Source organism: Schistocerca cancellata, chromosome 4 (genome assembly GCF_023864275.1).
Source record: "Schistocerca cancellata isolate TAMUIC-IGC-003103 chromosome 4, iqSchCanc2.1, whole genome shotgun sequence".
NCBI classification, from domain to species: domain Eukaryota; kingdom Metazoa; phylum Arthropoda; class Insecta; order Orthoptera; family Acrididae; genus Schistocerca; species Schistocerca cancellata.
The window spans coordinates 636,657,068-636,670,886 of NC_064629.1; the positions used below are offsets into that span (position 1 = coordinate 636,657,068).

At 38.1% G+C, this 13,819-nt stretch overlaps 1 protein-coding gene across 1 annotated transcript in view; it reads left to right on the forward strand.

Moving 5' to 3' along the window:
* The window catches only part of LOC126184358 (uncharacterized), a 77,951-nt gene that overhangs the window by 44,444 nt on the left and 19,688 nt on the right, over positions 1–13,819 (forward strand). Inside the window, exons 4-6 of the mRNA XM_049926738.1 lie at positions 74–377; positions 617–670; positions 7,138–7,249. Of these exons, the coding sequence (XP_049782695.1) occupies positions 74–377; positions 617–670; positions 7,138–7,249 (470 nt within the window). The remainder of the gene's footprint in view (positions 1–73; positions 378–616; positions 671–7,137; positions 7,250–13,819) is intronic.

The following is a 13,819-nucleotide window of genomic DNA, read 5'->3' on the forward strand; positions in this document are numbered from 1 at the left end:
TGTGTGAACTAACCAATTAGTATTTTCGTTTGGCACATTTTCTAATTGTTTAATAGAGACATTACTCTTGCAGCTACATCTTCATGATCCTTATGACATTGACTTTTCAAAGCCATTAGCAAACACAAAACGTGCACAAAATATTGAAGGAAGTGTTACCATGGGTCACAAATTACAAGTCATATATAAGTTTCGTAACATAGATATTCATCAGTCTGCATGGGAACTGAAAAGAAATCAGAGGGGATGTACATTGCCACGAGAAATTGATCTCAGATACTACAGAGAATATAGTCTCTCAGCATGTTTAGCTTCATGTGAAGTTAAAAATCAAATGTGGTTCTGCAATTGCTCTCACCATCTGCTGTCTCCAAATAGTAAGTATTAGCTCAGAAAATGACAAAACATCTTCTGCTCTAAAAGAAAATGTGAGACATGTCACATTATGTCTGCTGATGTTATTTCCTTATCTGCTCAAGATATTTATGCAATGTGAAAAAATACCTTATTCCTGTTCTGCTTGTAAAATGTTAAGTGATCTCTACACTTAAGAAATTATAACTGAAGAAAATGGTTGATATATTCACCCTAGAGAAATATACTTAATTTTTTACAGGGAAAGTCAAAGAATGCAATTTTGAAGGTCTTCATTGTTTAGATACTTACTTTGGTAAGTAACATCATCATATCTGAACTTACTAGCATTCAGTATATCATAAGTAGTTACATTTATAATATCACTGAGGAAACTACACTACTGGCCATTAAAATTGCTACACCAAGAAGAAATGTATATGATAAATGGGTATTCATTGGACAAACATATTATACTAGAACTGACATGTGATTACATTTTCACACAATTTGGGTGCATAGATCCTGAGAAATCAGTACCCAGAACAACCACCTCTGGCTGTAATAACGGCCTTGATACGCCTGGGCATTGAGTCAAACAGAGCTTGGATGGTGTGTACAGGTACAGCTGCCCATGCAGCTTCAACACGATACCACAATTCATCAAGAGTAGTGACTGGCGTATTGTGACGAGCCAGTTGCTCGGCCACTATTGACCAGATGTTTTCAATTGGTGAGAGATATGGAGAATGTTCTGGCCAGGGCAGCAGCCGAACATTTTCTGTATCCAGAAAGGCCCATATAGGACCTGCAACATGCGGTCGTGCATTATCCTGCTGAAATGTAGGGTTTCGCAGGGATCGAATAAAGGGTAGAGCCATGGCTCATGACACTTATGAAATATAACGTCCACTCTTCAAAGTGCCATCAATGTGAACAAGAGGTGACCAATGGCATCCCATACCATCACGTCGGGTGATACGCCAGTACAGCGATGACGAATACACGCTTCCAATGTGCATTCACCGCGATGTCACCAAACATGAATGCGAACCATCATGATGCTGTAAACAGAACCTGGATTCATCCGAAAAACTGACGTTTTGCCATTTGTGCACCCAGGTTCATCGTTGAGTACACCATCGCAGGTGCTCCTGTCTGTGGTGCAGCATCAAGGGTTACCGCAGCCATGGTCTGCGAGCTGATAGTCCATGCTGCTGCAAACTTCATCGAACTGTTCGTGCAGATTGTTGTTGTCTTGCAAACGTCCCCATATGTTGACTCAGAGATTGAGATGTGGCTGCACGATCTGTTACAGCCATGCGGATAAGATGCCTATCATCTTGACTGCTAGTGATACGAGGCCATTGGGATCCAGCATGGCGTTCCGTATTACCCTCCTGAACCCACCGATTCCGTATTCTGCTAACAGTCATTGGATCTTGACCAATGCGAGCAGCAGTGTTGCAATATGATAAACCGCAACCACAATAGGCTACAATTCAACCTCTATCAAAGTTGGAAATGTGATGGCATGCATTTCTCCTCCTTACACGAGGCATCACAACAACATTTCACCAGGCAACGCCGGTAAATTGCTGTTTGTGTATGAGAAATCGGTTGGAAACTTTCCTCATGTCAGCACGTTGTAGGTGTCGCCACTGGCGCCAACCTTGTGTGAATGCTCTGAGAAACTAATCATTTGCATAGCACAGCATCTTTTTCTTGTCTGCTAAATTTTGCGTTTGTATCACATGATCTTCTTTGTGTAGCAATTTTAGTGGCCAGTAGTGTAATATGCAGTATATTATTTGAATGATTCCTTCATCATCAAGGACATAAAATGTGTCATAAGTTATTGTCGGTTCCACAAATAATAGAAAAAAACCATTTGAGACTAATTTGTTTCAATAGGAAAATTATATTGAATCTAACTATTCATGGCAAACAGACATTTGAGAACACCTTCAGCGAAAAACAAAAGGGAAAGAAAGATTAAAATGTTAAATGAGAAAATATAACAACTGAAACTATATCAAAACGTGTAGATGCTATTAAAATTATATATTTTATACATTATCTGAATTTTCCATCAGTGATTGGCAGAAGATGACAATAATATTAAATAGGAAACAATTCCTGAGGTTCTGAAAATTATATTTATTTGGTCATTAACTGACTTTCACCTTCTTAGACCACCGTCAGGTGACATCTGAATGTCCCAGACACAGATAAAATGATGTGCAACTTACACAGATAGTATTTGTACAGAAGATACAAAAATGACATTGAGTATTTACATAGGAGAACATTATATTTTTTCAAGCAAGACACAAAGGCATTAATGACATTAGCTGCCAGGGGGCATTGATTTAAACCAATGGGGAAAGTTAAAAATTTGTGCCAGAGAGTTGAGGATTTGGATCTGACAGGAGGCATGCTAGGGTAGTCCACTCAGTTGAGCTGACCACTGTGTCTGGATGGCATGGTGATCAGTGTGTCTGCCTAGTAACCAGGAGACCTTGGTTTGAATCACAGTCCAGCACAAATTTTCAACTTTCCCCATTGAGTTAAATCATTGCCCACTGGTAGCTGTTGTCATTAATTCCTTTGTGCCTTGATTGATTCATAATGGCTACAGGACTGAAATAACAGACACCACATATATTATATTTTTGTCATATAGAAATAATTACATTAAATTACATAGGAGGAAAAAATTTTTTAATGTGAAGCTACATTTAACAACCAATAAGAAATAAGTTGAATTTACAATTTTAATCTAGTATTTGTAAAGGAGCCTGCCTTGCCGCAGTGGTAACACCAGTTCCCGTCAGATCACCGACGTTAAGCACTGTCAGGCTGGGCTAGCACTTGGATGGGTGACCATCCGGTCTGTCGAACACCGATGACAAGCAGGGTGCACTCAGCCCTTGTGAGGCAAACTGAGGAGCTACTTGATTGAGAAGTGGTGGCTCCAGTATTGGAATCTGACATGTGGCCGGAAGAGTGGTGTGCTGACCACATGCCCCTTTGTATGCGCATCCAGTGATGCCTGTGGGCTGAGGATGACACGGTGGCCAGCCAGTACCTTTGGGCCATAATGGCCTGTGTGGGAGAAGTTAAGTTTTAGTTTATTTGTAAAGGAAATGTAATTTAACAAAGGGGAAAAAGGAAAGTGAGTATGACCATTTCATACTAAGCTTAGTAAGCTAGAATTCTGTGCCGTATGTTTGTTGATATCCTGTAGGGTAACCTTCCCGTTTTTTTTTTTTTTTTTTTTTTTTTTAACTAAATATAAAACTTCACATTCTATGTCACATGAATTGTTTTCTGTTAAAAGATGATTGGGAAAGATTGAATATTTCTACCTTAATCTAGAGCTCCTCTCATGTACATATAACTCAAGATGATAATAATATTAAATAGGAAACAATTCCTAAAGTTCTGAAAATTCTGTTCTGACTGACTGATTAGTATATACTTTTCCACACTGCTTGCATGTACTTTTACACTGGATCATCCAGAGTGGACCCTGGATCAATGTAAATGTGTTGTGCAGTCAGACTAATAACATTTCTTGTTACCATGTCATGTCTAGTTACCACGTTATGTCTGGATATACCATCACACAGGCTTGTGGATGCTTGACACATGAACTGTGCCATAGAAGCAGGCCAGTGAGGGCCTTAGTGTGGTATGGAATCATCTGAGCATCCATGTCACCTGTGATAGTAATTAAAGACTGTATGAAAGTTGTCTATGTGAATATTATGACAATCCACCTGGATCCCTTCAAGTTTACTGTCTTCCCTGACACCAATGGCATCTTCCAGCAGGATAACTGACCATGTCTCAAGGCCATAATAATGCTAAAGTGATTTGAGATGCACGATAATGAACCCACTTTGATGTCTTTGCCACCAAACTCACGTGAGCTGAACCTAGTGGAACACAATTTGGACACTATTGAGCCTCAACTCAACACCCGTGAATCACTGGCCCATAATATATAATAATTGCATGACCTGTGCAAAGATATTGCCTGTCACACATCTCCAGAAACCTACAAAGGACTAATTTAATCCATACCACACAGAATCACTGGTATATTGCATTCCAATACTGGGCCAGCATGCTGTTAAGCAGGTTGTCATAATGTTTTGGCTCATCAAGGTATTTCAACAAATAATAGGGATGATATGTTGAACAACTGAACAATGTTTGCTCAGAGGCTTCCAGAATGGCATCAGCTATCACCAGAGATCTGAGAGAGGTCATTATGGCACTGTGGTCTCAGTCATAATATTTGTCCAACCAACTGACAAATGTTAACAACACATATGAGTTCATCCAACTGCTAGTAGTACCTCCTGCAAGGCATTAATTGTCTTGCCTACCCACTTGTTGGTGTACAAAGATATTATGTCAAAATTTCTGATTTGATCCATATGTTGGATAAGCTGTTCTCCTATACTTTGGACAAATTTTGTTAAATGCTTAATGTAACCATCCATGTGGCATAACATAGTAGTTAAATGTTTCACTGTATAATAGATGGGTTAGCCCATCTCTTCTTGGTAACAGCTCATTTAATGTACTGTTGGCATCCCACATATTTTGGATTCCACCTGAATTTTTGACAAGAGACACTTGACTATTAGTTCTGGGACACTTAGTTGAGACCTACATTTCACTTACTGTCTTCCTGCACCTTGTTAAAGGCTATCAGTACTGCCTACCAATGATCTGCTTGAGTAGTTAACAGAACACCCTTTCCCCAAGCCTGTCAACTCTAGTCAGTTCACTGATCGCTGAGAACACTAATGTTGATTATCATATGCCACTTGATATTGTACACAACGGGGGACAAATGACACTCAGAAAGAAGCAGTTTCATTGCCACAAAAAGGTCCATTGGGACTTGTTTGAAACTTTGGCATTTGTTTTATTATTCTTATTGTCTTTACAGAAGAACATGGCCAAATACAAAAATTATTTTATTCAATTCAAGCTAGAAACTTTGTTGATAGATTAATAAATATTAATATGGAATAGATGGATGTAACTAATAATCATAAGAAAGGAATAAGGGCAAAAAATGTGACAGTTAAATCTGCACAGTTGAGAAAAGCACATCTATACATTACTTTCAGACTGGCCAATATACTAAAATATTGAAAATCAGTCTGATGAAAAAAATCATTATATTTCTGTCTTGCAGCCCTTGTTTGAGTACTATATTCTTCAGATAGGTAAATGAGTCAACAATTCTCCATAGCAAGTCAATACATTTAAAAACAAATTGTGATCCAACTGTATGTAATCATTATTTAAGCCGCATCCAAATTAAATAAACATATTTACTAAAAACAGAATGTAAATGCAGAATTTACTGTTTGAAGTGTTTAATGTGATCACTATATATGTTCGTTTTTTAATTTTGGAAGCATCATTATATGAAGACTTAAGAGTATATTGATGTGTACATAAGATTTATTATAGCTGGGACCTATATGATTCACATAATAATTCACTTTAAGATTTTGAGACATTTATACAGACTAAGCAGTTTAAAACTGCAAAAACTGAAGGTGGAAATTCTATGAGGATTAGTAAGGTTGTTGATTGGTTAAGAAAATGAAATTTTACAGTTTACAAAGCATTTTATGAATTATTTACCTAAATTCCTATCTTGGTTCATTTAAGAAAACTGTTGGAGGCTTGAAACATGAAAAAATTAATGTTCCATTTTGCATAACATTTTAAAGAGTATTTGACATGTCACTGTCCACAAAAAGTGATTCTACCAGTATAGCCTCATACCCTCCCTCCATACCTGTTGCATTAGGCATACACAGGAATTTAATTTTGAGGTGCTACACTCCAAACAATATTTACCAGTTTCTTCTGTGACTAAAAATAGAAAATAGAAGGAAAAATTACAATTTCCTACCCAGAACTGCTGGAAAACTGTGTTTTGTAATCATTATCACTAGTAATTGCACTACCACTTTACAGTGGGTATCTACTCGTACCACCTACAATATACTTAACTGAGGGAGTATGGTTTGCATGATATTTGTATATATTATTTTGCTGTTGCACAGATATTCAATTTTCGGGTAGTTTTTGACTTTGGCTGGTAACACAGGAAAAGCATAATGAATTGAAGGTACAATGCTACTGGAAACTTTTAGAATCTATAGAAATCTGGTATTTTAGTTGCAAGGGTAATAATGACAAGTGATGAAACAATTTCAAAATTTCCTGACAAATAGATCTGGGTACTGTTGGCTATAAACAATACTGGTATGAATTATGTTTTCTGGTTTTCCTCAGACTGATAATGAATTGAGTTGCCTGTCAGTTTGGTATGACAGAATTCAAGTTTGCCGGCCGGAGTGGCCGAGCAGTTAAAGGCGCTACAGTCTGGAACCGCACGACCTCTACGGTCGCAGGTTCGAATCCTGCCTCGGGCATGGATGTGTGTGATGTCCTTAGGTTAGTTTGGTTTAAGTAGTTCTAAGTTCTAGGGGACTTATGACCACAGCAGTTGAGTCCCATAGTGCTCAGAGCCATTTGAACCATTTTTTTAAATTCAAGTTTGGTTTGCAATTTTTTTTCAGATTTTGGGGGGGGGGGGGGGTGAAAGGGAGACTGCTCACCCCAACTCCTTACTGGGTATGCCCTTGAACACAAACATAATTTCTCAAAATCATTCACAGCTTTTTTGTATGCTTGAAGTTGTCACCCCATCTCACATTTATATGTTATTATCAGGTGTTAATGGAAAAGAAAACAGGAAAAAATATCAGAAACGAAAGATAAGATGTCAATGCCTGCCAGCTTGCCAAGGTACTGAAATAAGTACAGTGTACGAAGCTGTCACCAGGTAAATATTTGTTATCTTTATTTCTCATTTTATTTGTAATATTTTGTGGTTTTCCTTTCTGCAAAACACTCTACACCAAATACTCACTCAATTACATAATTGATAGTAATGTTGCTGAAATTTAAGGGTGTGTTTATTAAATTATTAAGATGTATAAAAGGTGTGTAACCTAAGTACAACTTTTATGTAAACTAAGTTGTCATTGGCCACATTTATTTGTTTTGTTGGATTTATGACCAAGTAGTTAACTGGAGCACCTTGGTGTTTATTTCACAATGGTGCCAATCTTATGGAACCCAGTATGTGATTAGGCAGACTGAGCTAAATTTTAAGTGAAAGTCAGAAACAAGCTTCCATTTGTGTCTAAACTGATTAATGGTGTTTTAATATACTTTTCCTCCTGTTTTGGCCCCCTAGGGCCACTTCCTTCTCATTTGTTCTTTTCATCTAATATTTTTTTCATGTTTTCAGTATGTCTTTTACTCTCTCTTCTGTCCACTTCACACCTGATACCTTACTGCTTCTACTTTGGAATCATTCTGAGTTAAATACTTTCCTTTTGAAATATCTCTTTTTGCAGTTCCTTTGCTTTTATGTTGTGTATTTCTCAATCTTATGTACCTTCTTGGATCCAGTGTGTTACTGCATTCTTTGCCCAGAGATACCTAAATACAGGGTGTTACAAAAAGGTACGGCCAAACTTTCAGGAAACATTCCTCACACACAAATAAAGAAAAGATGTTATGGGGACACGTGTCCGGAAATGCTTAATTTCCATGTTAGAGCTCATTTTAGTTTCGTCAGTATGTACTGTACTTCCTCGATTCACCACCATGATTTCATACGGGATACTCTACCTGTGCTGCTAGAACATGTGCCTTTACAAGTACGACACAACATGTGGTTCATGCATGATGGAGCTCCTTCACATTTCAGTCGAAGTGTTCGTACGCTTCTCAACAACAGATTCGGTGACCGATGGATTGGTAGAGGCGGAACAATTCCATGGCCTCCACACTCTCCTGACCTCAACCCTCTTGACTTTCATTTATGGGGGCATTTGAAAGCTCTTGTTTATGCAACCCCGGTACCAAATGTAGAGAATCTTCGTGCTCATATTGTGGACAGCTGTGATACAATACGCCGTTCTCCAGGGCTGCATCAGCGCATCAGGGATTCCATGTGACGGAGGGTGGATGCATGTATCCTTGCTAATGGAGGACATTTTGAACATTTACTGTAACAAAGTGTTTGAAGTCATGCTTGTACGTTCTGTTGCTGTGTGTTTCCATTCCATGATTAATGTGATTTGAAGAGAAGTGATAAAATGAGCTCTAACACGGAAAGTAATCGTTTCCGGACACATGTCCACATAACATATTTTCTTTCTTTGTGTGTGAGGAATGTTTCCTGAAAGTTTGGCCGTACCTTTTTGTAACACCCTGTGTATGTTTAGTCAGAATGTTGCCATTCATCCTGAATAAATGTTCAAAAAATATTAGGTTTTCCTCCTCCTTTTTTCTGTTATATATTTTGATATATTTCACAATCACTTTCTAATTTCCAGGCTTCTGTACTTGTTATGGGACTTAAAATATCCTCATGATTCTTCTCTGATATTTCTAGACTGTCTAATTTATAATTCAGTGCTTGTCATTCTCTTGGGTATATGCATTCTGGATCCACTGCAATGTTGTAATGAATAATTTTTGCATCCCTTGATATGCACTCTTATTGTAAATATTTTTTGTTATTCCATGTGCACTTTCCATTTTGTGTACTCTTTTATTTAGTGCAGATTCTCCTGGACCCTTTCTTTAAAAAAATAATTCTCCTAGTTTCCTGAAATGCAGAACTTTTATACTTGTTCAATGTCTGCCTGTACAAAAGCTAGGTGCATTTTTTATGTTAGTGAAAAATTTTGTTTTCTCTGCTGAGATTCTTACATCTAATCTACTAGCTATCTGTTCCAGGAGACTTACTTGTATTTCTGCATCAGTACATTTTCAGATAGTCCCACAAAATCACCTGCCATGCAGTTTTCCTCACTGCATTTTTTCTTTCTTTCCAGTTTTATTGATTATAGTTGATATTATTTTAATTTTTGTCCCAAATTCTTAATAACTATTTTCTAATACACAGTTAGAGAGGACTGGATACAGGAAATTATCTTGTCTTGCACTTTTATTTATTTTAAAGGACGTAGAAATTCCCTCCAAAGAATTCACGCTTGAATCCATGTCTGTAATCATTTCATAGATTATATTTGACAATTTATATTTAACACCAAAGTTTTGGATTGCATTGTCTACAGCTTCGCAATTGACAGAGTCAAATGCCTTCTTGACATTTGCAAATTTTACAACTATAGTTGGTTGAGAGTTTTTTGAAAGTACTTATTAGGCAATTGGTAGGTAAGATTCCACCAAAGTTATTGAAATGTTCTCATCATTTTTGTCACCTTTCTTATGCACAAATTCCCATATTTTACAATCATTTCTGTATTCCATATTTCTTCAGAAACCATTTTCTGATCTTTTATAATCTGTGTGTGTGACAGTTTCACAATTTTAGCTGTTTTGAAAGCTTCCCCAATGAAATGGTTGTTATTCAGAGTTTCAGTTGCTTCTCTGATTTCTGTAATTTTGGTGAGATATCATTTTTCTCTTGATTTTGACAAAAGGCTGGCAATTATAGTTTATGAGATGGCTTATACTGGAAACAGAGTGCACTCAGCCCTTGTGAGGCCAGTTGAAAGGCTACTTGATTGAGAAGTAGTAGCTCTTGTCACAAAAAATGGCAATAGCCAGGAGATTGCTATGCTGACCTTATACCCCTCCATACCCATATGCAGTGACACCTGTGGGCTGAGGATGATATGGCAGTCAGCTGGTACCATTGGGCCATCAAGATTTGTTTGGATGTAGTTTGTTTTGAGGTTTCCATACTGGAAACAAGAGGTAGAGTGGCAAATCTCCTTTGAGAAACAAAGTGTATTAAATTGGACACACTTTCAATACATATTGATACCAGTCTCCATATGTGGACAAGTGTGCTGTTGCTGGACTATGTTGTTATTATTGTTGTTTTGTTGTTGTTGTTGTTGTTGTTGTTGTGTTGGTGGTGGTGGTTCAGGGCACTCAGTTTCATGGTTGATAGTGCTGGCTAATATTTTCCTTTGTGAGATAACCTTAGAAAGGAACTAATTAAATCCCTCTGATCTGCTCATTAAAACAACACTAGCAGACACATGAAGAAATAATTTGCAATGAAAGTTCCAATAATAAGAGAAGATCCTTAAAACTGAGGCTGGTTGAACACTAATAAAATAATAGAAGAAACCAACATCTCTGACAAATGTTGAAATCTGCAGATGCATATGTGCTTGATTACACACACACACACACACACACACACACACACACACACACACACACACACACACATACATACACTTACATACCTACTCATTCAGACACATGTGTTAATATTAAAAAATTCTGCATTAGCAAAGTGGTAAAATATTTAAAGAAGTGGAGTAGTACAATGAAACTGATTAAAATGTTTTTGAAAATGCTCATAGTTGCCTGACCACTGCTATAAAAACCAGGGAGACCCAGCCACTCATGTTCCAATTAAAATCCTCACCCTAATATTTTACGGAATAGTTCTGTCACTTCACAAAACTTAAAAATCCTTACTACACTCATCCAGTCATCGAATAATTAGAAAGCAAGTCCATAAAAAGAAGCAGGGTTGCTCTCTTATCAGCAAATAAAAGACAATCGACTAAAATATATCATACTGTTAGTGGTAAATCAAAAGCACTGCACATTGGTGGGTCCTTTTGCAGGAGGAGAAACTCATGCATCAGGTGAGTGTGTCTAATATAGACTCACATTAATAACACTTCTTTCTGTCTCTGTGGTTAGAAGGAACTGCCCAGTTGAGTTGTTAGCTTCACTAATCCCAATTTGTTATCCATCACCGCCAGTCACTGCTCCTCCCAATGATGCAGGATTTATTTCCTCAACAATGAGATCCACATGTAGAGGAACTTTGCATTGAGACACTGTAGGTATTGTGCAGTCCCCTTCAGCTGCTGCATCCACCATTCCCCCCCCCCCCCCCCCCCTCTCAGATTTCCACATATTCTGGCATCCAGTAAAATATTACCTCTGAACTATATGTTGTAGGCAATGGAGGTTGCCCTGGATGTATTGAAGTGCTTTGTCTACTTAGTGCATGCCATGGGTAGTTTGCAGCGCACTCAGGTTGTCAGAGGAGATAAGGAACTTTGTAGTTTGAGTATATATCATCTGCTCCAGTGCTTTCAAGACAACTTGTTCTTCTGCATTCTACACTGTGAACACATTTGGTAAACATACTTTGAGAACTCAATTAGGCTAAACCACTGCACAGACCACATTTTCCTCCTGCTTAAGGTTGTCAACTGGCATGCTGTATATTTGCAATGCACCTTAAAAAAGCTATAAAATAAAATAAGTAAAAATGTAATGTGGAGCATTATCTCTCTTGTTACCAGCCTCAGCACAGAGTCTGGGAGTATCGCTGGTCCTGTAGGCACCTTTGATCTGTTGTATCCCCTCATGGTGGATAGTATCTTTGACCTTTAAATATGAATGTCATACTAACCCATAAACCTGGCTGCCATAATTTGCCCTAGACCACACAAAAGCCTTATAGTATTGGTGTGGGTGTATTCTGTTGACTTCTCAGAACCTGTTGACTTCCCAGAACCTGTTGACTTCCCAGAACCTGTGTGGCTCTGATACTTTAAAATTTTAAGATTTTTGAGTGAGTATGCATTTAGGAGTGTCAGGTGTGGCACCAATGAGAGCTTTTTATCAGAAGTGTGACCCTGAAACCTCACCAAATTTCTCATGTTATAAAGGTGCCCCTCTTCATCAGTGCAGGTGGGACATGTGGACTACATATGTGTCATTAACAATGGAACTACACACACACACACACACACACACTAAAACTAAACCTGTTCTTGCATTCTACTCTGCCATTGTCTTTACCGTGAACTGCAATTGACATATTGCTGTTTCTGAGGAAAATATAGAAAAATCATCCACAAATAAAGATAAATGTGTTAGCTCTCTTGTGATAGTCGTAAGCCTGTTGATAGCAATACATAAGAGGATGCTACTCAGTACACATCCTCACGGGTCACTGTTACCCTGTTCAAACGCAGTATCTCAAATCACTCCATGACAGAACAGAATGTAGAAAGAATGGTAGCCATCCTTGGAAGGTCAGACTGGGACTTGAATCTGGAAACTTTGACTTCTGTGGGCAAATGTTCTACCAACTGAGTTATCTAGGCACGACTCATGACCCACCCTCATAGCATTAATTATTCCTATACATCTCACTTATCATCTCCATTTCACAAAAGTTCTCCTGCATACCTTGCAGGACCTGAAAGAAAGGGTCTTGTAGAGAAGCAGCTTAGTCACAACTTAGGAAATTGTTTCCAGAATTAATTTTCACTCTGTAATGAAATGAGTGGTCATTTGAAATTTGGACACTTTGAATCATCACATGCTCTACTGCAGACTGAAAATTCATTCTGAAAACAATTTCTTAGACTGTTGTCAATCCATTCCAGCAACATGTGCTCTTTGTAAAACTACTCTTGTCCATGGCCAGTACAAACTCACAAGTTCCACACTCCTGCCCTATGCACCAGTTGCCTCTCCTTCCCAACTATCAGCCACCCTTTCCAAACCCATCCTTAGACTCCCCATCACCTAGCACCCCTCATCCCCTCCAGCACACATGTGTGCATACATATGTGTGTGTGTGTGTGTGTGTGTGTGTGTGTGTGTGTGTGTGTGTGTGTGTGTGTGTGTGTACGATACGTCTGAAAAGGATTCATCTGAAAACAGGCAAATTTCTCATTCTTTTTTATCAGTCTTTTGATGACTCAGTGCCTGTACTGTGTATACTTACTAGTTTTCAAGATGCTTCAGTTGCAAGAAAAACTGAAACATGTGTCTATTTGGAATGACCTTAACCTATGGACTTCATTTCTCTCACATCATGCCTTAAATGTGGAGGAGCCTACTCTCTTTGCTTTATTCTGCTGCCTGTGACTCTGTTAGCATTAACTGGAGCTTCCTCTGTTTGCACACCATCCAAAACTGACTTCCTCTCTAATGACCTCATTAGAGGACTTCCTTTCTTTCTTTTTTAGAAATAGTATTTGCAACAATTTCATAATTATTTAGCCCCCTGTACACAAGAGCTTCATAGAGCTAAAGTCATTATCTACCACATCATTTATGTAGGGTGTCCTGTGAGGAATGGTCAGTATTCAGGGAAATGACAGGAATGCACATTTGATGCAAAAAACTTCATAAAGACGTATGCTTGTTGCAAATGGTTTCCAAGGCAGAACACATTTAATGTATGGTACATCAGTTTTTGAGCTAGGACATGTACATATTTGTTTTACACAACCAACCTCTTCAAGATTTTATTCTTGCCCAACCTACCTCGTTGTATTCAACCTTTTGCTCAGGATGTCTTTCTGCC